The sequence below is a fragment of the Hermetia illucens genome, chromosome 6 (genome assembly GCF_905115235.1).
Source record: "Hermetia illucens chromosome 6, iHerIll2.2.curated.20191125, whole genome shotgun sequence".
Lineage (NCBI taxonomy): Eukaryota > Metazoa > Arthropoda > Insecta > Diptera > Stratiomyidae > Hermetia > Hermetia illucens.
The window spans coordinates 19,292,774-19,314,542 of NC_051854.1; the positions used below are offsets into that span (position 1 = coordinate 19,292,774).

At 41.5% G+C, this 21,769-nt stretch overlaps 1 protein-coding gene across 1 annotated transcript in view; it reads right to left on the minus strand.

Annotated features, from left to right (window-relative positions):
• Positions 1–6,275: 6,275 nt before the first annotated feature.
• Positions 6,276–21,769, minus strand: part of LOC119659715 (venom carboxylesterase-6-like) — a 54,286-nt gene continuing 38,792 nt past the window's right edge. Inside the window, exons 2-10 of the mRNA XM_038067970.1 lie at positions 17,024–17,311; positions 16,807–16,953; positions 8,275–8,428; positions 7,970–8,155; positions 7,707–7,909; positions 7,259–7,609; positions 7,007–7,166; positions 6,815–6,947; positions 6,276–6,664 (exon numbers count right to left, since the gene is read on the minus strand). Of these exons, the coding sequence (XP_037923898.1) occupies positions 6,502–6,664; positions 6,815–6,947; positions 7,007–7,166; positions 7,259–7,609; positions 7,707–7,909; positions 7,970–8,155; positions 8,275–8,428; positions 16,807–16,953; positions 17,024–17,221 (1,695 nt within the window). The 5' untranslated portion in view covers positions 17,222–17,311 and the 3' untranslated portion in view covers positions 6,276–6,501. The remainder of the gene's footprint in view (positions 6,665–6,814; positions 6,948–7,006; positions 7,167–7,258; positions 7,610–7,706; positions 7,910–7,969; positions 8,156–8,274; positions 8,429–16,806; positions 16,954–17,023; positions 17,312–21,769) is intronic.

Consider the following 21,769-nt stretch of genomic DNA (forward strand, 5'->3'; position numbering starts at 1 on the left):
AATAGCAACATTCGTGACCAGCACCATACAAAAGAACACAAAAATCTGATTCGACATTGACGGCCAATGGGAAGTAGACAAAATAACAAAGAATCCTAAGCGACAACATGGCTCATCTACAGGTGAGCGATAACATCACGAGCGAAATAGAACTGGAAACAGTGGAGGAAAGCCTAAATATTGACGCTTATGAGGTCAGCTCTCCAGCTAAGAGAGGGAAATAGTAAACTAACGAAGGAAGAATTCTTGGAAGCTAGAGAAAGATTGGCAGAGAGAACCTTTAAACGGTGGAGAAAGTCATAGGCAACTAACACGCTTACCACGCAGGGCGGTTAACTGCCCTGTATCAGCTGACGGATATGTGTGTGTTTTTGGCCATTAAAGAAGCGTTCAATATCCATCTAATCTGCAAAGGAGTGGAAAGCAGAGAGTAGACAGGTGCAAATTCTTTTACCATGAACACTACTCAAGGTTGTCCCAAGGTGGGATATTATCACCGCTAACGTAGAGCAGCTATTCAGAGTTATGCTAATGATATTGTTTTAATCTGTAGTGGCAAATATGAGGATACCCTATGCGACCGAATTTAAACCGAACTGCGGATCGCTAGCAACTGGTGCAAGAAGGTGATGTAGCGCATAAATCCAGCCAAGGACAATATAGTACCATTAACTAGCTTGATCACCTGAGAGCCATTAGATTACATCGAATAGAGGTGAAACGCATAACAGAAGGCATTTTTTTTAGAATCACTCTAGTTCCAAAATTACTCCGGAAGACACATGTTGAAAGCAAATGGAGGTGCACCCCGAAAATGCTGCAATGGATAATACTGGCGGCGATCTGGGCAGACAGAATGGAATTCAGCACAACAGCTTGATGTTCAACGAAATCCCTAGAGGTGCTCCTGCGATTGATTCCTCACCACCTGCACATAGATATTCAAGCAAGGAGGACGATCTTCGAAGCGGAAAGCTGAAGAAAAATTGTTATTCTTTTTAGACGGCATCCCGAATTACTGATACAAAGGGACAATATGACAACAAAGTTTCACTTCGATAAGAAGTTTGAAACACGTTGGAGCAACAATATAAACTGAGAGAACATGGTATTGATATACGGCTTAAACCAACGACTGACGAACTGGTACACTGACGGATCCCTCACGTCAGAGAGGTGGAAAACGGACTTTGATCCAATTGATAAACATACCAGCTTATTCCAGGCAAAAATATACGCCATAGACAGATATGCCTACTTCAACCTCGAAAGGAACTACAGACGGCAGAACATTGCTATTCTAAGCGACAGTCAAGCAGCTATTAAGGCATTTTGGTCGGGTAAATTCCCAATTGGTATGGTGGAATGCATTAACACACTGAACATGCTCAGTTCCCTCAAAAAGCTCTGGATACTTTGGGTTCCAGGGCACATTAGCTTAAAAGGCAATCACACAGCGGACGAGCTCGCCAGAAAAGGAGCAGCAACGTTGCTATACTGTCCGGAGCCATTCCGTGTAGTCATAAATGAGTTCAGGACTACCACATTGAAAAATCAAGAGAAATGGCTGAAGGAACTTTAGAGGGCAGACTTACCAGGAATGGAACAGTTCAAGGCGCTTATGGGGGGATACAGACCCAAGCGCTCGGTAGATGTTTAAATCTCACCGAGAGGAGCGTTCGAGGGATCTTCAGTTCATTCATATGTCAGGAGTTTTAGTAGACACCGGAACAATCTTCTTCTTCTTCAGCCTTTGTCCTATTTACAAGCAAGGTCGGCTCGTCGGTTTCGATCGGTTTCGCAATTTGGTTCTGTCAAATGTCAGATCTGGATGCAATCCCGAGGCTTTTAAATCCCCATTCAGCGTATCAATCCACCGTTGTTGCGGCCGGACTTTTGGTCGCTTAACATCGACTTCAATATTCAGACCAATCTTGGAAGTGAATCCCCGTTAGCGCCATACCATTTTTCCACAATCGGCACAAATCCATATCGATCGCGGATATCCTCCTCATCATCAAAATATGTCACGTCACTAGTTCAATCCAGCATCTTAAAGATTTTGGTAATAGGCCACTCGAGTGGCAGCGGTCGCTTTTTTTGCTTCCCGGTTGGCATTCATATAAATTTGCCAATTGGCCAACGTTTTATCATCTAGAAACTTGTGGTAGAGGCGTTTCTTTTCACGGACCTTCATTTCAACATCGTCAGTCCAAAGCCAAGTATCACAGTCGACCGCTTACCTGACTTGGTGATCCCGAGGATTGCAGAGGCCGCTTTGTGGATCGTGTCTTTAATTAGGTTTCACGATTCTTCCACATTCGTTATGGTCGATAATCGTGCTAGTGAGATCATTTCTTCCTTCTTCTCACGAAATCGCCACTATTTAAGCGCAGAGGGCCAGTGCGTCCCTCACGCTGTTTTATCGGTAGCTTGATTCACAGGACGGCAATCATCGGCCAATGTTGAGGTACGATACTCTTATAGGGAACAACTTTGCAATCAGTGACAGTGGTATAATGTCGGCGTCATATGAGTATATAGTCGATTTGCGTTTTTGTATTCCCACTATAAAACGTAGGAAGATGAAACAATCGTTTCATGAATCATGTATTCATAAGTACAAGGTCATGGGTGTCCGCAAAATCGATTATACGCTCGCCACCTTCATTGCGCGCTCCGAACCCCTTTCCCCCATGGCACCTGTTACCGTCTGCCTTTTCACCCACATGACCATTAAGGTCGCCGGCAATGATTATGTAATCGTCAGCAGGCACGTGACAAGTCTTTTCATCGAGAAGTTGCCAGAAGGCATCTTTCTCGGCATCAGGTCGACCTGTCTGTGGTGCATACGCGGTGAAGAAGTGAATAGTGCGATCAGCTGATATTATGGCAAGCTTCATCAGCCGGCCATCAAATCGTTCAACATCTTTAATGGCATGACGGAAACATCGTGTTGAGTGTGTAGGCTACCAAAATGGATAAGTTTATAGTCACTTTTACCGCGTTCGCGTACTATGTCGAAGTTTTTAGCACCAATCCATCAGGTTTCTTGTAGAGCTCAAATACCAACGGACCTTTTCTGAAGGGCATTTACGAGTTCCACGGTCTTTCTAGTAATGGTGCCAACATTTAGCATGCAGACACATATTTGTTTTGCTCAGACTAACTTACTTACATCCTAACGCCGTCCATGCGTCAAGAACCCTTGTCCATTTTTCGGTAGGGACCCATCCTGCCGCGTGGACTAAGGTGGGCGTACTATCGATCCGACCATGTTGTTTCTGACGACATTGGATGCATTTTCTTGGTCGGCCTGCCGCGGACCTGTGACCAAGAGAGATCAGGCATATACTAATCTATACTTTATTTATATCTTTCCCTGATCTCAGCATTTGATTTTTGTTTTACTGAGGATAGTACAAGATACGTTGCCTCAAAACCTCCTCCTTTACCTGGGCTTGATATGTCATGATAATAACATAGTGGAGTTTACGAGCAGGAACAATCTCAGGTACCGTAATCACCCAAGATGGGCGCTATGCCACTCGCCCCGACAAAGCGAGTCCACCTCGAAGGAAACAGATAAATGTCAAAATTCCTTCCTTTTGTAGTAGTAGAGCCGACCATTATACTCAATTCCGTCACTAAGGACTTTCTGGTTAAGAAGCCAGAAATGTCAACCACCAGATCCTCTCCAAAAACAAGGGAGACTATGCTGCAATCAACGATCTTTCCATGAAGAATCGTGCGAAGGTGAAGACCTACATACTCCCTCCGGAAAAACCGAGATCTGTCGTCATTTGTGGGCTAGATTACACATACCTCCGAGGAAATTAGACCTAAAGGCCCAAGGCATCTCTAGCGTATTTTCCATCAAACCCTTTGTCGCAACGAAGACAATTATAGAATGAGCCTGTTGCTTGTTATCTTTGAGGCCTTGATTTGGACCGACCTAAAACTGCCAGTGGGTCAAATGTACGGTACTGAACTGTCACATTCAGTAACCTAGCGCTACAAATTAGAGGCAAACATAAGAATAACTGCCTTTGAAAGTATTTTGCTAAGAATGAGGAATCCAGAACTGAGACAGAGATACGCTTGGTTCAAGGAAAAATGCGTAAATCACAAATGATAAAATAAAGATGCGAAATGCACGTGGAATTTAGCAAGGAAATAAGAACTATTGCCTTTACCGTCTGCAAAATAAAATTTCTTACCAGAATTAAAGAATCTTCCACAGGAACCTAATTGACGTATAACCCTATATTAGCCGCCTTTTTAAGGTTTTGTGTAAAACAAAACCTTATTAAAATCGGTTTACTGTCTGGAAGGTGGAAAGGTTCAAAACCTAACGCTGGCTCCTGCCATACGGTTATTTGAGACTTTTACTCACTAAAACCACCTCCTTCTCCTTCGATTACCCCGCGGGACTGCCATTTCGGTATTACGTCGGGGGGGGGGGCAGAATCATTAATGAACTGCGGCCCCTGTAGTTCGTCAATTTCCGCCTCCGCTCTGTCTGCGGCGAACCGCGGGCAGTTAAAAACAACATGTTAGGTGGTAACTAACCTCACCCCTCACCCATACATGCAAAAGGCGGGTGTAAATTTTTTTTTCATCAAATATAGTCGTGTGGGGTATCAAATGAAACGACTCGATTAGTACTTTCCGAAGCTGGTGTTAGTTTTGACATTTGTTGGTTGATTGGTTTTAGTAGTTGACTGCAATACCTGCAATAAGTTCATTCTAGCACCACCACTAGCAATGTATAACAATGTAGGCTATAATATAGTGCATGATTCTACCAAGTTTGGTGGAAATCCCACTATTAATAGCAAAGTTATAATAGGTAAAAGTTGTAGCTTCTTTGCAAATTCAAGACTTATGGCAATATCACCTGAATGTGAATATTCGCACGTAATATATGCATATATTACGTGCTAAGTACTAATGGGACAAATGTACACTCAAATGTCTTTATAAAAGAAATATACAAAACCTTTCATACCTGAAGCGTCCACCTTCCAGTTTCCCGACTTTTTGTAGTATTATCCTTTATTATGATAATGATGGAATAACTGCGTTGAAAATTGGGAATGTGAAAAAACGGGTTGCAAAAACTACCAAAGTGAAATTTAGAACTATGAAACGTCTAAAAGTAACGTAAGAATATTCAGATCAGAACCAAAGGTGCAAGTACAAAGCAAATTTTTCAAGGTATCTCCTCTTCGCATGTGTTAGCTTTAAGTTGCTTAAGGGGGTTATCCCCTGTGTCGGACCCGCGAGGTCGATTTTTTTTGGTATCAATTGTATCTAGATATAGTGTAGAATATATGGGTAAAGTGATTTTTTTATATTCGGAGTCATTCGGAAATTATAGTGTTAAACACGTGATAAGTCACATGCCAGAGTTATGTCGATCGCCGCAGTAAAGCTCGTATTTACCGATTGGAATGACTTTCTAATGACTTCGCGAAAAGGGCAAGAATTGAAGCCAAGACTGTACATGTGTTTCTTGAAGAAACCTAAGGTTCATGGACATATAATATAGATAGCAGATTAATGGTCAGTTAAGATTTTATGGCTAAAAATCGCATTCTACTTTTTAAATGCGTTTTTCTCGAAACTGCATGTTTCTTTGAAATTTTCACGACTTATTTAGAACATATTTCTACGGTCCGCAAACTAGGATAGTTGGGATTCATTCAGTAGTTTTTTTTATTCATTGAAGAAACCGTGAAAAAAAACCAAAATTCACAAAAAAAATTTAACAAGGCCCCAAAAATTTTGCTTTTAATATTTTTTATCCTAGTTTGCGGACTGTAGTTAAGTCTGTACGTTACAATGCTGTTCACTTTTTTTCTTTAAGGTGATCACAGCCACCTTTTTTGGAGAGGGGCGTATAAATTGATCTATATTTCAATAACGAACTATTCGATCGGGCTAGAAAAATTACTATGCACGCTCAAGATATTAAAAAATCTATGGTGAAACATTCGTATTTGTATCTTTATCTAGTTCTTCACAAGAAATTTCTAAAGAAAGCCAAAAAACGGCCTTCACACGGGATGACCCCCTTAAGCGAAAACAACTTAAATCGCTTTCCCAAAAAATTGAAGTCCTTATATGGTGCTCGATTCTTAGACTGATTTGCCTCGTTTCAGAACTAATATAAGCTCCACAGTTTTCCAGGGTCTCAATGGAACTGAAAACTCCTCGAATTTCAATTCACTGCAACCAGAATTCGAAATATAAATTCGCACAAACAAAAATTAGTTTCATTGCATGTGGAACATTTACTTCTATTTCAAGTCTTTTTTGTAACAAAGTCGGCATTAACAATAAAGCGGCACATCCATTCTATAGATATTATTTAAGATATTACATAATAAGTAATAAATTGTAGGCAAGACACTATTAATCTATATAAATTTAAATCTAATAAAAATAATACTTTTCAAGAAATTCGTACTAAAGTATCTGTAATTCTCACTTAACTTAATAAGATATGAGATTATTCCAGAAAGTTGTTTCGCTATCATCATACTCATCCGACGTAGTAATTTCAAATCCTGATGAATTCTCTGAATTTTTGAATTCCAGATATTCACAAACAGATTGATTGTTACTACAAGGTTTCGCTTCAGAATGTTGCGGTCGGCTAAAAATAGAAATGAAGCGAATAAATGCTATGCTCAATTCAGATTTATAATAAATAATCTATTGAGTCATCTAAATTTTTTTACAGCAAGAAAGAGCATTGAAAATTCCATTTAAAGCAAATGATAAGACTCTGGTGTGATTTACTCACCCTTCGATTGCAAATGCAACGTAATTATCAACAAGAGCCGCTGAAACGTTAGCATCTGTGCTTTCTTGGTCTATGTTAAATCCTAAAGAAGGCGAACTGAATAAATAGATTAATTCATCACAATGAACAACGCCTGTAATGAAAAAAGATGTTAATCTCTTAATTTTTTAAATGCATTTCATATTGAGGTACCGTAATTTTGGAAATTTTCGGCGAATAAATAGGAATATGAGTATGCGCCTCGATAATTGAATTTCAATAAATAGAGTGGGTTCTTATCCAGATCGGCATATTTCATGTATTGTTCAATGGTGAAGTTCATAGGCTGGACAAAAGCTCGTCCTGTAATCATCTGAGAAATAGGACAGAATCATATTAACGCAGGTAAAAGGATAAGATACATTTAACAACATTTTAAAATTAGTAAAAAGAAAGCGGACTTACATCTCCAAACCCTTGACCCGTTTTCTCTGATAGCACTCGCACTCCGTTCATATATTGATCCACTAATTTTTGGACGTACCAGTTTCGCTGTTTAGGAGAATTATATTCAATTTCCATAAGTCGGATCAGGAGCTCATCAAAACTCTTATTAAAATCTTCCACTAAAGTTTTATTCGATAGAATCGATAATGTTCTGACAGCTCCTTCATAAGGAACAGATGTGATCATCCACGGAATGTGTCGAAAGGCTCCAGTTTTGACAACTTCCTTCGGGTCCTTCGTCATAAAGGCTCCAGGTATATTTTTTTCAACAACAGGCCGGAATACTGTCATGGGATCTACATGCCAATACTGCAACGGAAATAAATGACTCAATCTATCAATCTTGATCTAAGATAAATCCCGAACAAAAGATACTATTGATTTCGAAAAAAACATCAAAGGTTACCTTGAATTTATCTCCAGCCTCCAATATATCAATGGCATTCACGCGACGCAGAGCAGCAATAAGTTGGACTGAGGTCAACCTATTCCACCTTGGAATTCCCAAATATTTAGCTTGCAAGCGGGCTTGCGCTAAAGGATTTTTGAGATAGTCATTATACGGAGCGGCGGCATTTCCACTCATTACAATTGCACGATGGAAGTAATCTGTAAGTTTTTGGGTTTTTCAATGTTGCATTTAACATCCCAAATAGTAGCAAATCTTACTTATTGACCGCTCGCTGAGCATATGCATATGGACTGACGCACCACCGGCACTTTGACCGAAAATCGTAACCGAGTCTTTATCTCCACCAAATTTAAGGATATTTTCATGAATCCAACGTAGAGCCATCGACTGATCCTTGAGAGCATAGTTGCCAGGACTGCTTTCATCGCCAGTTGAAAGAAAACCTAAAATTTCATATTAGAAAAATGTTCAGTATTATTTACTTGACACTTTGTATCTGGATATTAAACATGTGTAGATGTCACAAAATTCGACGTAGGTAAGAAATACCTTTCCAACTTACCGAAAGCTCCCAGTCGATATGCCATAGTTACAAGAATAACTTTTTGGGTATCCATAAAATATGCAGGTCCTGTAATTCCGGGATTAGCTGTTCCAGAGAAGAAACCTCCGCCGTAAATATACACCATGACTGGAAGTGGCTGCTCTGAACTTGCCTGTATGGAAAAAAGCAAACAACTTTTAATATTTCAGACATTTGGGCATTGAATTAAAGTCTGTATGTACATAGGAACATTCAGCAAGAAAAAGGACAGGAAAAACCCAGCAAAAGCCAAATAAATATTATTCTAAGTTGACGCAAAGCAAACAGCTTTCAAGATTTAATCAAGGCATAAGCGTTTGCAATCTTTTTATACCTAATGAAAATAACTTCATTCCAATTCACCCATTAAAATAATGAGGAACCACTTCAGAAAAAACCAAATAAAAAATCATAAATCTTATGGTATCAGCGTCCTCTAGATTCTACTCATATATATCCCTATAAATTTTCGTCCTGTGCTTTATTCCAATTTGAAAAATTAATTTTCCTCAAATTAAGTCTCATTAAGATACATAAACTCCCGGAGGAATGTAGGTACTTCCTAAAATATCCTGAGCAAATTAGAGGAGGGAGAGAAAACATAAATGAGAATGAGGCCAATTTGTGGTCCTCCCGCGCTCTGCTGTTTTGAACTTTTTGCTTCTTGTAGACTCCTTGTTCTTTGCAAATGGATGGAAGTCTGCATATTGCCAGGAAATATGAGTTTCCGTCAAGGTTGGTTGAAAATTGAGGCCATAAAATGAGATTACTGGTCGTTAATCCTTGGAATCAGAAAGAGTGACGGAATAAAATTGAAATAATCTTCCAATTCAATAACCTCATTTTAATTTAATTACTACCTCGATGAGTCCACATGACCATCCGAGAAACTAAAGCTGAATAATGGCGGTACTTTTGTAAAGTGAAGTCTTGAATTAATTATGTTCTTCTACTTTAATTTGCTGCTCTTATTGAACGTAGTAAAATGTACCTTTTGAACAAAGATTAAAAAAAATCTCTTGAGGAAATTTGGGAAGAAAAGCTTCAATTGGAAGATTATAAACCAATTTAAGGCGGGTTGTTTTCGAAAAAAAGCAAATAAATATAAATTTGAGACCCCCCGTTGATTAGCCAGCTTGACACGGAAAAGGAGGATCTAGCAGATGACGTTTCCTAAGAAACTATTAGGATAATCTGAAATCAATTAAACCTGAAGCTATCGTATGACTTTCATAATGGGGCAGAATAAGTGGTCTGTGAAGTTAAAACATGGTCATAAACAATAGATTCTGATTACCTAATGAGCCTAATGATTTCTACTCTTGATAATAAAACTAAAACTAAACAAAAAAACACAAAAACCCAACCGGAGTAAAGAGAGCTGATCAATTGAAAATTTGGATTTAAAATCAAATTTTCTAAGATCCAATCGGAAAACAAACCTATTTATGACATTTGCACGGAGTCCTGATCAAACGAGCCTAAAGAGAATTAACTAGCTACTTGAAAATAACGAACAATTAGCTTTCAGCACACTGCCTTTAGAGATCCCCTTTAGAATACCCGATTTGAGTAATCCCACTTTCGAGCAAGCTGTCTCCGGATAAACCGCCTGTAAGAAAACTACCTTCAGAGAAACCACAACCCTCTAGCTATACCGGAAATGAAATAGCGTCCTCCAAGACATCCAAGGACACATATATGTAACTGCTTAAGAAATAATTGCTGCGAAGAACCCATTTGATTGAAGAGTTACCTAGTTGAGTGGAGTCGGATATGCAGACGAACTAAACGATTAATTGATCGGTTGATCTCCGATGTTGATGCAAGCAGAGAGGCAGCTTACATTGTGAAGTCAATGGTCAGAAAGGCGCGTAAAAGGTACCTATTGAGCGTCGAAGCCGCCCTTGCCCGCGGTAACTTAAAACTCTTTTGGTCTCACGCTCGCAACTCTCGTAATCCAACTCATTCTGTCCGTTCTTCTATCAGCTTCGCTGACTCCACTGCCAACTCCCCACAACAATCCTGCGACCTTCTCTTCAGTGTTTTCTCCCTCGAGCCCTTCACCCTCTACACCTTTCATAACCACAGACTCCTCCGAATCACTAGCCATTCCTCTCCTTACGCCTTCCTTGGTTGAGTTCCTCATTGGTAACCTTGACCCCAATGTCGGACCTGGCCCCGATGGGCTTCCTAATCTCTTCCTCCTTAACTATAGAAAACACATTTCCCTCCCCCTGTGTATAATCTACAACAAAAGTCTAGACGAATGCTACTTTCCCCGTCTCTGGAAAGAGGCCCTCATCATTCCTATCCTCAAGAGCGGAGACCCTTCCCTTGCTGTGAACTACCGCCCCATTTCCCTTCTCTCCTCTTGCTCCAAAATCCTAGAAAGATACGTCAACGACTGGTTGACCGCGCACTTCGGTCACCTCATTGTCAAAGAGCAGCATGGTTTCGTGAAACATAGATCAACGGCTTCAAATCTTCTGGTCTTTACCAACTTTGTTACTAAACGCTTGAATTCACGACAGGAGGTACATGCTGTTTATGCTGATTTCTCCAAAGTCTTTGACACCGTTGACCATAACATTCTCCTCTCTAAACTTTCTTCGCTAGAGTTCCCTCCCTCAGTCATCTCCTGGCTTTCCTCCTATCTCTCATACCGTTCCTGCAAAGTTTCTTTTCATGGTCACTCATCTCGTTCCTTCTCTCCTTCCTCTGGTGTTCCCCAAGGCTCTATACTTGGCCCGCTACTCTTCCTGTTTTTTATCAATGACCTCGCCTCCATCCTCACCTGTCCGTATTTGCTTTACGCAGACGACCTTAAATTGTTTGCCTCTGTTTCCTCTCCATTGGACTGTGCTCTCTTACAATCCAACCTTGATAATTTAGCCCGTTGGTGTTCGGTCAACAAGCTAACACTGAATGTCAACAAATGCCACTGGATGCGCTATTCCCTGAAACCCTCCCCATCATCCTTTCCCTATTCTCTCAGTGGTCAACCCCTTTCACTACTGACCTCCTTCAAAGACCTGGGTGTAATATTCGACGATAAACTTCGTTTCAATTCCCACTTCGTTGACATCATCAATAGAGCTTCCAAAATGTCTGGTTTTATCCTACGCTCCTCGTCCGACTTTACCTCAATCCAGCCCTCCTTAACACTCTTCAATTCCCTTGTCAAAAACATCCTTGAATACTGCTCTGTAGTCTGGTCCCCCAACCGCATCCGTGACGGCCGCGCTCTTGAAGCTGTACAACGCAAATTCACCCGGACCCTCTTTTACAAAAAGAACCTTCCACGGGTTGATTATCCGTCACGACTCCGCACCCTCAATCTCCCCTCCCTACAGCAACGCCGTATTTTCCTTGATATGTGTACTCTTTTCAAACTCTGCAATGGTCTGATGGACTGCTCCGCCAACTCGGATATTACTCCCCGTATCGCGTCGTCTCATGACACACGTAATGCGGACATTTTTGATGTGCCCTTCGCCGAGCTCGAGATTTACTTTCACTCTCCGATCCCGAGGTTTTGCCGGTCCTACAATGCCCTACAGCTTGGTTCATTTGACTCTATGTCCCTCTCTAGCTTTAAGCGCAAAATATGCCATTTACTTGCTCCTCCCTCTGAGGACAATATGTAATAAGAAATTTGCTTTCTGTGTATTGTCCTCATTAAATAAATAAATAAATAAATAAATAAATGAGACCTCCCTAGTCCAACATGCTTATGTATTATTAATACCAAAGGCATTCGGTTACGGTTTCGTACCAGTGCATGGCAAATGGTCGGAATTGCGTTCAATATAATTCGCAGTCATGTCGTATTTTGCAAATTATTTAAAGGAGTATTTAATATTTGCGATCCGCTTCGGTCACGCTACCCTCAGGGCAGAGATGAGGCCGCATCTGAAGAGTTGCCTGTGCCTTGGAACAAACTCGTAATCCGTCTTCACCTCTTAAGTTTATCATCATCATCAACGGCGCAACAACCGGTATCCAGTCTAGGCCTGCCTTGATAAGGAACTCCAGACATCCCGGTTTTGTGCCGAAATCCACCAATTCGATATCCCTAAAAGCTGTCTGACGTCCTGACCTACGCCATCGTTCCATCTTAGGCAGGGTCTACCTTGTCTTCTTTTTCCACCATAGATATTGCCCTTATAGACTTTCCGGGCTGGATCATCCCCATCCATACGGATTAGGTGACCCGCCCACCATAACCAATTGAGCCGGATTTTATCCACATGGTCATGGTATCGTTCATAGATTTCGTCGTTATGTAGGCTACGTTTATAGAAGATTTTAATGAGATACCAACAGTCTTGGAATCTTCCGATGCCTTCTTTCTGGTGAAGAGATTCGGGGGTAAAACGATTATTGCGCCGACCAAGAAATAATCGAGTGTAAGCGCGGTATGATAAAGCAGCAAACGTTAACTTAAAATCTCCAACAGCACGAAGTTCCTTGACTTCGACGTTCTCCTTCTAAAATCCTTGCAAATTTGGGGCGTGAAAAACAATAAATTTGTACAACACTCTAACCTTTCCCATAAGCACACATACCGATTGCCCCACGATAACAATGTTAACAAAATGATGAAGTTTCTCTTCGCTAACTAGCGTTAGTTGTGTCGCTATTACTAAGGTAAATGTCGAACAATCCTCGTCAAGTAAGAAGCAACAAAAGGTATCAGGGAGTGCCTGCATAGAAGTCAGCTGGGAAACGAACTCAATATGTATTTCATTAACTACCAGACAAACGAGAAGAACCCCACATGAATACCAGTCGACTCAGCAGTGAATGAGTACCTGAGTCAAATCAGGGTAATAATCTCAAGCGAGCGCAATGCTGACCACATTACCTCCTACAGTGTACTGTAGTGTACCATTACGGTCTTGCATGAAGTGCTCTAACACACTTCAAGGCCCTGATCCAATATGGGTTGTTGTGCCAAAGATTATTATTATTAAAAAAGGAAAAACCCCAATCAAATAAATATTGTAAATCGGTGACTTATCACTAGCCATTTTGATATAGTGAAAACAAAAAAACGATCGCTTCTGCAGAGCTGTAACTAAAAAAAAGAGTATCCTTATATTTTGTGACCTGAAGAAACCGCCCATCTACAGTTCTGAGACAAAGCAAACATTAAAAGAATATGATCCACCGCGGATCTTTCCACTCGATCGTAGCACTCGGGTCTTGCATTTTTTGGCGCAGCGTCTAGCCGGTCCCATTTCGCTGGATTACCACAAATTCTGCTTTTGATATTTCAAGTTATGCTATGGTCCCGACACACCAGATCCTGGACTGACGAAAATTTTACTGATGACAATAGTGTCCAAAAGAAACCCCCCGCATTCTCAAGCCTGGTTACCGCGGAGGCATGCAAGTAGCATCAAGAGTGTCCTCCAGTGGAGCTATATTATTTGTAAGCGGACCTTTGGGATAGCTCTGCCCTCCTAGTCAATCTACTAAATTGACTAGAAACATTAGTAGATCGGTTCATAAGGGATACACACATTCCTAAGTGGTCACTTCAACATAGGGAGATAGCACTCAATGAACTCACATCAAAAATTGTAAAGGCGATGTCAGAAAAAGAAATTCATGGACATCGAAGGTGTCTCCAATTATGCCTCATTCGCGGCAATTTGTGAAGTAGCAAAACAGCATGAAATCGAACCACTGTTAATCAGTTGGATCCTTCACATGCTAGAGTGAAGAGAAATCCACATAATGGTCGGCTAAAAGTCTATTGAAGCAGGATGTCTTAGGGGCTGCCCACAGAGAGGATGGAGAGAATGGATACCCTGCTATGGCTACTGGAGCCCAAAAAGTCTTCACGCAGCATTTACGGACGATCTAGCCGTAATAATTACCGGTAAGTTTGCGGACACAGGATGTGACCGCTTGAATGCAACTCTACATGAGATCCACAGTTGGTGCATCCATATTGGACTCACGGTGAAAGCTAGGAAGACTGGACTAGTTATGTTCACTAGGAAGATCAGGTAGGGCAGCTACACACTAACCACATTAGCAGGGAAGGAAATGCAGCTGGTACAAACAGTCAAGTATTTAGGAGAACATTTCGACTCTAAGTTAACGTGGAAGCACCATATCCAGGAACAGTACCAGAAATCCTGCAAATTGCTCTAGTGCTGTAGGAATGCGATAGGTAAGACCTGGGGACTTTCACCAAAACGGATATACTGAATGTATACATCCATAATAAAACCCATTTTGATGTATGCATGCATCGTCCTAGTGCGGATACCAGTTGTTGCGCCGTTGATGATGATGATGCATCGTCTGGGGGGAAATACTGAACTTTGCTAACAGCAGGAAGCTGCTCAGGCAGATTCAGAGGCTTGGCTGTCTAAGTATTACTGGAGCAATGAGTACTACGCTGACTTCGCTACTTGAAGCTATCCTAAATCTACCCCCATTGACTTGGAGATATATAGGATATGGATCATATGGGACGTGGAAAGGCGGCCAATCACACGATCATGCGTCTATCTGGAAATTCCTCGACAAACATCCGGTAGCCCTGATGCCGACCGATAATATGGTTTCCAGATTCGTCTTTGAAAAGACATACACTGTTGTAATTACCAAAAGAGAAGAATGGTCGACAAATGGTCATGAGTCTTTTCAGATTACAGACTTAATAATCTTCACCCACGGATCAGTCATGGAGGGCGGATCGGGCGCAAGGGTGTTATCGTGGAATCCGATTATAGAATTGGCCCAACCCCCGGAAAAATGACGACCATATTCCAGGTGGAGATATATGCCATTTCATTGGCAGCAGAAGAATGTTTGCGACAAAAATGGAGGGGTCACATCATTTGAATCTGTTCCAACAGTCTCCCCGTATTACCGGCACTAAACAATAACTGTTGGTGTAGAGTTATCATCGGGTACTGCTGAAACTTGGCCAACTGAACGAAAGATTCTTGATGTTTGTGCCGACGCAATCATACATAGCTGGTAATGAGGAAACTGAAAGACTGGCTCGCTAAGGGTCTGGATTCACAATGGTGGAGCCCGAACCGGCTTTTGGAATCCGGCCATCCACTAGTAAGTCTCCTCTGAAGGGTGAAATTAAAAGGATTTACGCAGCCACTCTTACTGGCAGGCGCATATCCTTATGAAAGAACCTGGGGTCACTAGAGCGGCATTTTTGTTATCCCTTAAGAAGTGCAACATGAAAACCCTAGTAGGGCTTTTAACGGGACAATCCTCCTAAAACCACCATATGGAAAAGAGTGGAGTGGTGGTTTCGACTATGTGCAGCCAATTTGAGGAGGAGACAGCCCTACACTATTTACAGCCTGGTAAGATTTTCTTCAATGAAGAATCTGTACACTCTCTGCCACTGGAGAATGTTCTCCGATTCGCTAAAGCCTGCGAACGCCGTAGGCGGGAAGCCATTGAATAGGCGAGTTACGGGGATAGTACAATGGGCCTAACAGTGGTCTGAGTGTTCGGAGCTGCGGCTCACCCCAGCAAACTAAACTAACTAACTAGTCAACCTCGACTAACTCCGCTGGTCTTTTGATCATTCCTTCAGAGTCATTACAAACCTTCCCTTTTTCCCCTCCCATCAGCATGAGTTTACTGATTTAATTTAAGGGTGATACCCCGAGGCAATTTCAAAGCTCAGAAATATTAAATACCAAAGTTCAGAAGTACCAACTATTAAAGCCCAAAAGTAGCAATTCAAGGTGCAATGTGCTGCTAATCTAACCACTATACTTTCCCTTTCCTGAATCAATGCTTCAAAATGAAATCTAAAATGACTGAAACTATAATCACAAGAAAAAATGTAACAAATTTTAAGAACGTTCAGTTCAGTGACTTGTAATTAAAAATCTAAAGTAAATTTGCACATCTTGAGACATCCTTGAGACGCTGTTGAGAATGTCATATTTTGTGCATTCACAGTATTTGATCTCAAACACTTTGTAACAATCATTTGCAGCTGAAGATACAACATTTACTTATGAATATTCAGTATCTTGTGCACTTGAGTTAATTCTAGATGTACCCGCAAAAAATGTCCGAGTTAGATCAATTGTATAGAAATTCGATTGGAGCTGAAAAAGATACAATACTTCTATGTCACATAAGGCATTGAACCGCGAATTGAGGGGAGGTGATAAGAGACATTCCATTAGATTAGACCAAAAATAAATTGTAATAGAAAGTTTTATACAAATGGAATAATACTTAGGATGTGTTTTTGTTAAATTTTGTCAAATCGGGTTTTATTATACCAGGTTAATTATTATAGAAACGAACCATATTTGCCGAACAATAAGCGCTAATTAGAGCAGCTAATCAAATGAATTTTGTTTGCAGTTTACTGAACTTTGCTACTAAATGCTAAAATAGATGTAAACTTAATTTATTACGGTGAAAACCCGGTATAAAAGACATTCCTCACGCTTCTGCCCACTATGAAACATGTCTCATAAAATTAAAACTCACCCCAACTGGCCTGTAAACATTCAAATACAAACAATCCTCATCGCCCAGTATTACAGGTGTCTTCAGCAAATAATTCTTCTGTATACAATCGTCTCTAGCCGTGGTCGCATTGAACACTCCAATAATAGGATCGGCGGGAACTGGATTCTATGTCGCAAATAAAAAGATACAATCATAAAACTTTCTTGTTATCAATCGTAACCAGAATACAACTCACCGCAAATCGAAGCCGACCTAATGGAGGCTTAGCATATGGGATTCCCAAAAACGCTTCAAAACTGCTGATTTTATATCCAGGCATATATGTGCCAACTATCTTCGCATGACCCAAGTGGACAACAGGATCAGCTATTGTTAATGGACATTGTGAAATGGTAACGAACGCGATGACGAAGAACAAATAAAATGTGGACATTTTAATTTACGTGCGTTCTCAAAGCTTACGTTAGCAAAGACGTTACAATCGAGTAAAATGTGGTATTCAAATTAGCCCAAAAATTAGTATCTGAAATGGGAAAAAAGAAAACATAATATTTCATTAGTAGTAATTATTCACACTAATAGTTCCTGTTTAGATGAAATCGTATTAGTCGATCTTTAAAAATAGATTGGACAGTGGCATTTGAGTTCTTTTACTGAATCCAATCAATTAATTCAGGTAGGGTAAATGACGTGTTACATATGTATGTAGTCTGCCTTTCAAACTGTTTTGACACCATAAATATTACCAAATTTCGTCAAACTGGATGATAATATCATCGCCTGACAAACAAGGTAAACTTACTTTCGAAACATTGCGTTCCATTCATTTCATTTCTGAAGGTATTTCGACATGGACATGCGAGCAATCTATCTGTACGCAATCATAACATTGATATCTACATAATTCGAATAAATGTAGATAACAAAAAATCTTGCATTTTAGATGCGATAGTAATCCTTTGTCTAGACAGAAATTCACAAATATGTTATTCCGTCTACTATCATCTGTAGTATTCCTATCACTTTCCCATGCATATTTTCTGATGAAACTTAGATATTCTAGTATTCACTCTATCGCTTGACATGTCCTTGCTAGAATGAATTATGAGAAAATAACACATCTGCCTACTGTTACGGATATTGATCATCAAAAGTGAACTATGAGCTACGCTGAGGGAAGTAAGTTAATTTGAAATTTATTCAAATAAGGCCAATTTGCATATAATTCATTTATAGATAATTATGTAAATATACAATAATTTATGTGTTCAGAGATTAAGAAAGATCTTTGCTCAAAAAGTGGAACGGGAAGATCAATCTTTATATAATTTGCATTGATAGCTTGTTTCCAATTTTATAAGTATTTTGCGCTTATACGCAAGGACGACTTCACAGACGGAAAAAGGAAGCCTGAGAGAACCAACAAGTCTGTGAACTAGAAAAGTACAGGGAGCAACCGCACCAGGCGCGGAAGTTTTACCAACAAGTCAGCAGGATGAAGCCTTATACACCCTGATGCTCATCCTGCCGAGACAAACAGGGAAATCTGATTTCCGACAGAATGGGCATATTAGAACGATGGGTTGAGTACTTTTATGAACTACTGAACAACCAGAACATCGGCGAGTTGGAGGTCCCGCCAACTGAAGAGGACGGACAAATACTGCCATCACCAAGTACAGGAGAAACAGTCCGTGCAACTCACCAGCTTGAAAATCATAAGTCCCCAGGAGCCGATGGAATTAGTTAAACATGGAGGCGACCAATTACACCAAGTGGTTCATCAACTTGTGCTCAAGGTGTGGGACAGCGAATCAATGCCTGACGACTGACAAAGAAACATCATCTGTCTCATACATACAAAAGGGAGCTATCACACAGTGCAGCAATTATAGAGGTATCACGCTGCTGAGTACCATCTATAAGATATTCTCCGCTATCTTGCTAGGCCGGATAGCCCCATACGCCCACAACATCATTGGCCCATACCAAAAAGGCTTCACTCCGGGCAAATCAGCGACAGATCAGATTTTATCTCTGCGCAAGCGATGAAAAAACTGGTGGAATATGGACATCAGTTGCACCATCTTTTCATTAACTTTAAAGCCGCCTATGATAGCATAGCCAGGGTAAATCTGTACACGGCCATGAGAGAATTCGGTATCCCGACGAAATTGATAAGACTAACTAGACTACTACGCCACGGAGAACACCGGTAGTGGCATCTGTCAGTTGCTAACCCTGCTGCGCCACATCATTCCGCTCCCAGATGAACTCTAGGGGTTTCAGCGACTGAACCCGGAACTGCGTTTCCCATCGTTCGGCGAAGCGAACGCGACGTTGATTTGGGGCACAAACGCCTGGATGCGCTTAGTCGTCAACCGCGTGGAACACTTCCTTGCGGAAGGTGGCCGAATGTATGACCGTGGTCCCTTTTCCGAGTACTCGTAGCAGAGAGAGAGGTTTTGAGGCTTTGAAGTACTGCGTTATCCTCCTGCTCCTTGGCGATAGCCGAGAACTCGAGTGAAGCGGGGATGTTTAGCTCAGAGACACGTGACAAAGCGTCAGAAACTATGTTGTCCTTGCCGAACACGTGCTGTATGTCAGACGTGAGCTGGCTTATAAGGCTCAAGTGTCGAAGCCGACGAGGGAATGAGTTGTCGGGCTTTTGTTTTAAATCATATGTGAGAGGCTTATGGTCCGTGATCGCTGTGAACGGCCTGCCTTCTAGGGAGAAACGGAAGTATTTAATGCTCAAGTACGCGGCGAGCAGTTCTCGATCGTAGGTGCTGTAGTTCTGTTGAGCGGGGTTCAACTGTTTAGAGAAAAAGCTCCACGGCTGCCAGACTTTATTCATCTTTCGGTGAAGAGCAGCACCTACCGCGATGTCAGAGGCATCAACAAAACGGTTAGGGGTGCATCTTGTCGAAGAAATGCCAAGAGTGTAGCATCAGCCAATTGTTGTCGGCATTTGTCAAACGCGCGGACAGCCTCTTCAGAGCACACAATCTCTCGTGTGTCCTTTGTGGTGGGGCCAGACTAGTACGCATTCAAAACGGACCGATCAATGATTTCAGCACTAGACATCGGGGGCACAAGAGAACCAACGGAATTTTTCGCGTCTCTCCTAGCGAAATAAACGGCACAACCTGCCAGTCGGCACTGATACGGGGCGTCCTCGACAAAATTCCTTGCAATTGCTTATTCGAAGCCCCGTTCGCGGTGCTGCATCTGCCTCCTTCTGGTGGACGGTTTAATCACCTTTAGCGTCTTCGCAACGAGCGACACACAAAAAATAGCCCGAAACTGGCCCTGCGACGATGTCGGCTTTCACTCAAGTCCAGGCTGCGCTGCCTCGCTCTACCTGGGCACAATCGTCGCAATTGCAAAATCTCCCATACAAACCTGCCTTTTCTCCCCGTTCCAACAATCGGGAATTTTATTCCAATTTCTTTGTTAATCGGGGTCACCACTTTATAGGTAATTAAAATTACTCATATAATGTGTTACAAAATTTAAATTTATTATTAAGGCAAAGGGAATAAAATGACAAGAGAAACAAAATGTAATAATGCGACCGGTCCGGTCGATGATTCGCTAGCAACTCATCATATTCAATTATTTCTTTACAATTAGTTGTCAAGGCCTACTACGCCACGGAGAACACCGGTGGTGGCATCTGTCAGTCGGATTAGCAACATTCGCAATAAATTTCGAATGTTGCTAACCCTGCTGACGAATGTGCAAGGCCAGATAAAGGCAGCAGGATCACTCTTAAACCATTCGACATCAACAACGGTCTACGACCAGGGGATGGCCTATCATGCGTCCTCTTTAACCTGGCCCTGGAGAAGGTGGTTCGTAATGCTGAGATAAATACAAGCAGTACGATCCTCTTTAAGTCCACCCAACTACTGGCCTATGCTGACGATATCGACATCATGGGAAGAACGACCGGAGACTTACAAACTGCCTTCATCCAGATCGAGCAGGGGGCGCGAGATCTGCACTTCAATGAAAGCAAGACAAAATATATGGTGGCAACGTCAGCACCGAAAACCAACCAACCAACCAGATTGAACCGCACTGGTGAAACGGGAAGAATAAAGATGGAAGACTACAACTTCGATACCGTTGATAATTTCTCCTATCTAGGGTCGAAAATCACAATCGATAACAACTATGATGATGAAATCGGCGTACCGTTGTTAGCAACCAACAGAGCCTATTTCAGCTTACAAAAACTGTTTCGCTCCAAACATCTCACCATAAGGTTAAAGCTTTTACTGTACAAGACAATGACCTTGCCAGTCCTTATGTATTCCTCGGAGACTTGGGCTCTTAGTAAGAAAAATTGCGAACTCTTGGCCGCGTTCGAGAGAAGAATCCTCTGAAGAATTTTTGATCCCCTACATGAGGATGGACGATTTCTAGCCTAAATAATGACGAAATCTATGAGCGATACCATGTCTGTCAGGTTGTTTATAATATCGACTCAATAAGTTACGGTGGGCGGGTCACTTAATCCGTATGGATGAGGATGATCCAGCCCAGAAAGTCTATAAGGGCAAAATCTATGGTAGAAAAAGAAGACGAGGCAGACCCTGCCTGAGATGGAACGATGGCGTAGGTCAGGACGCCAGACAGCTTTTAGGGATATCGAATTGGTGGACCTCGGCGCAAATCCGGGATGTGTGGAGTTTCTTTTTAAGGCAGATGTAGACCGAATACCGGTGTTACGCCGTTGATGATGAAACTTATAAGATTAGTGAGGTGGACACGCTGTGAAAGAGAAAACTAAGACTATAACTATATATCAGGATGCGGGGCCCAGCAAAACCACGTCTGCAATTGGTATTAAAGACGCTAGGGAGAAAATAGATCTCAGTAGTGTACCTCTGCTATCTAAAGAAACTGGTAAAATCAGCAGAAGCCCCCAGTAGAACCAACAAAGAGAAGAACGTCGAAGATCAGCCTACAA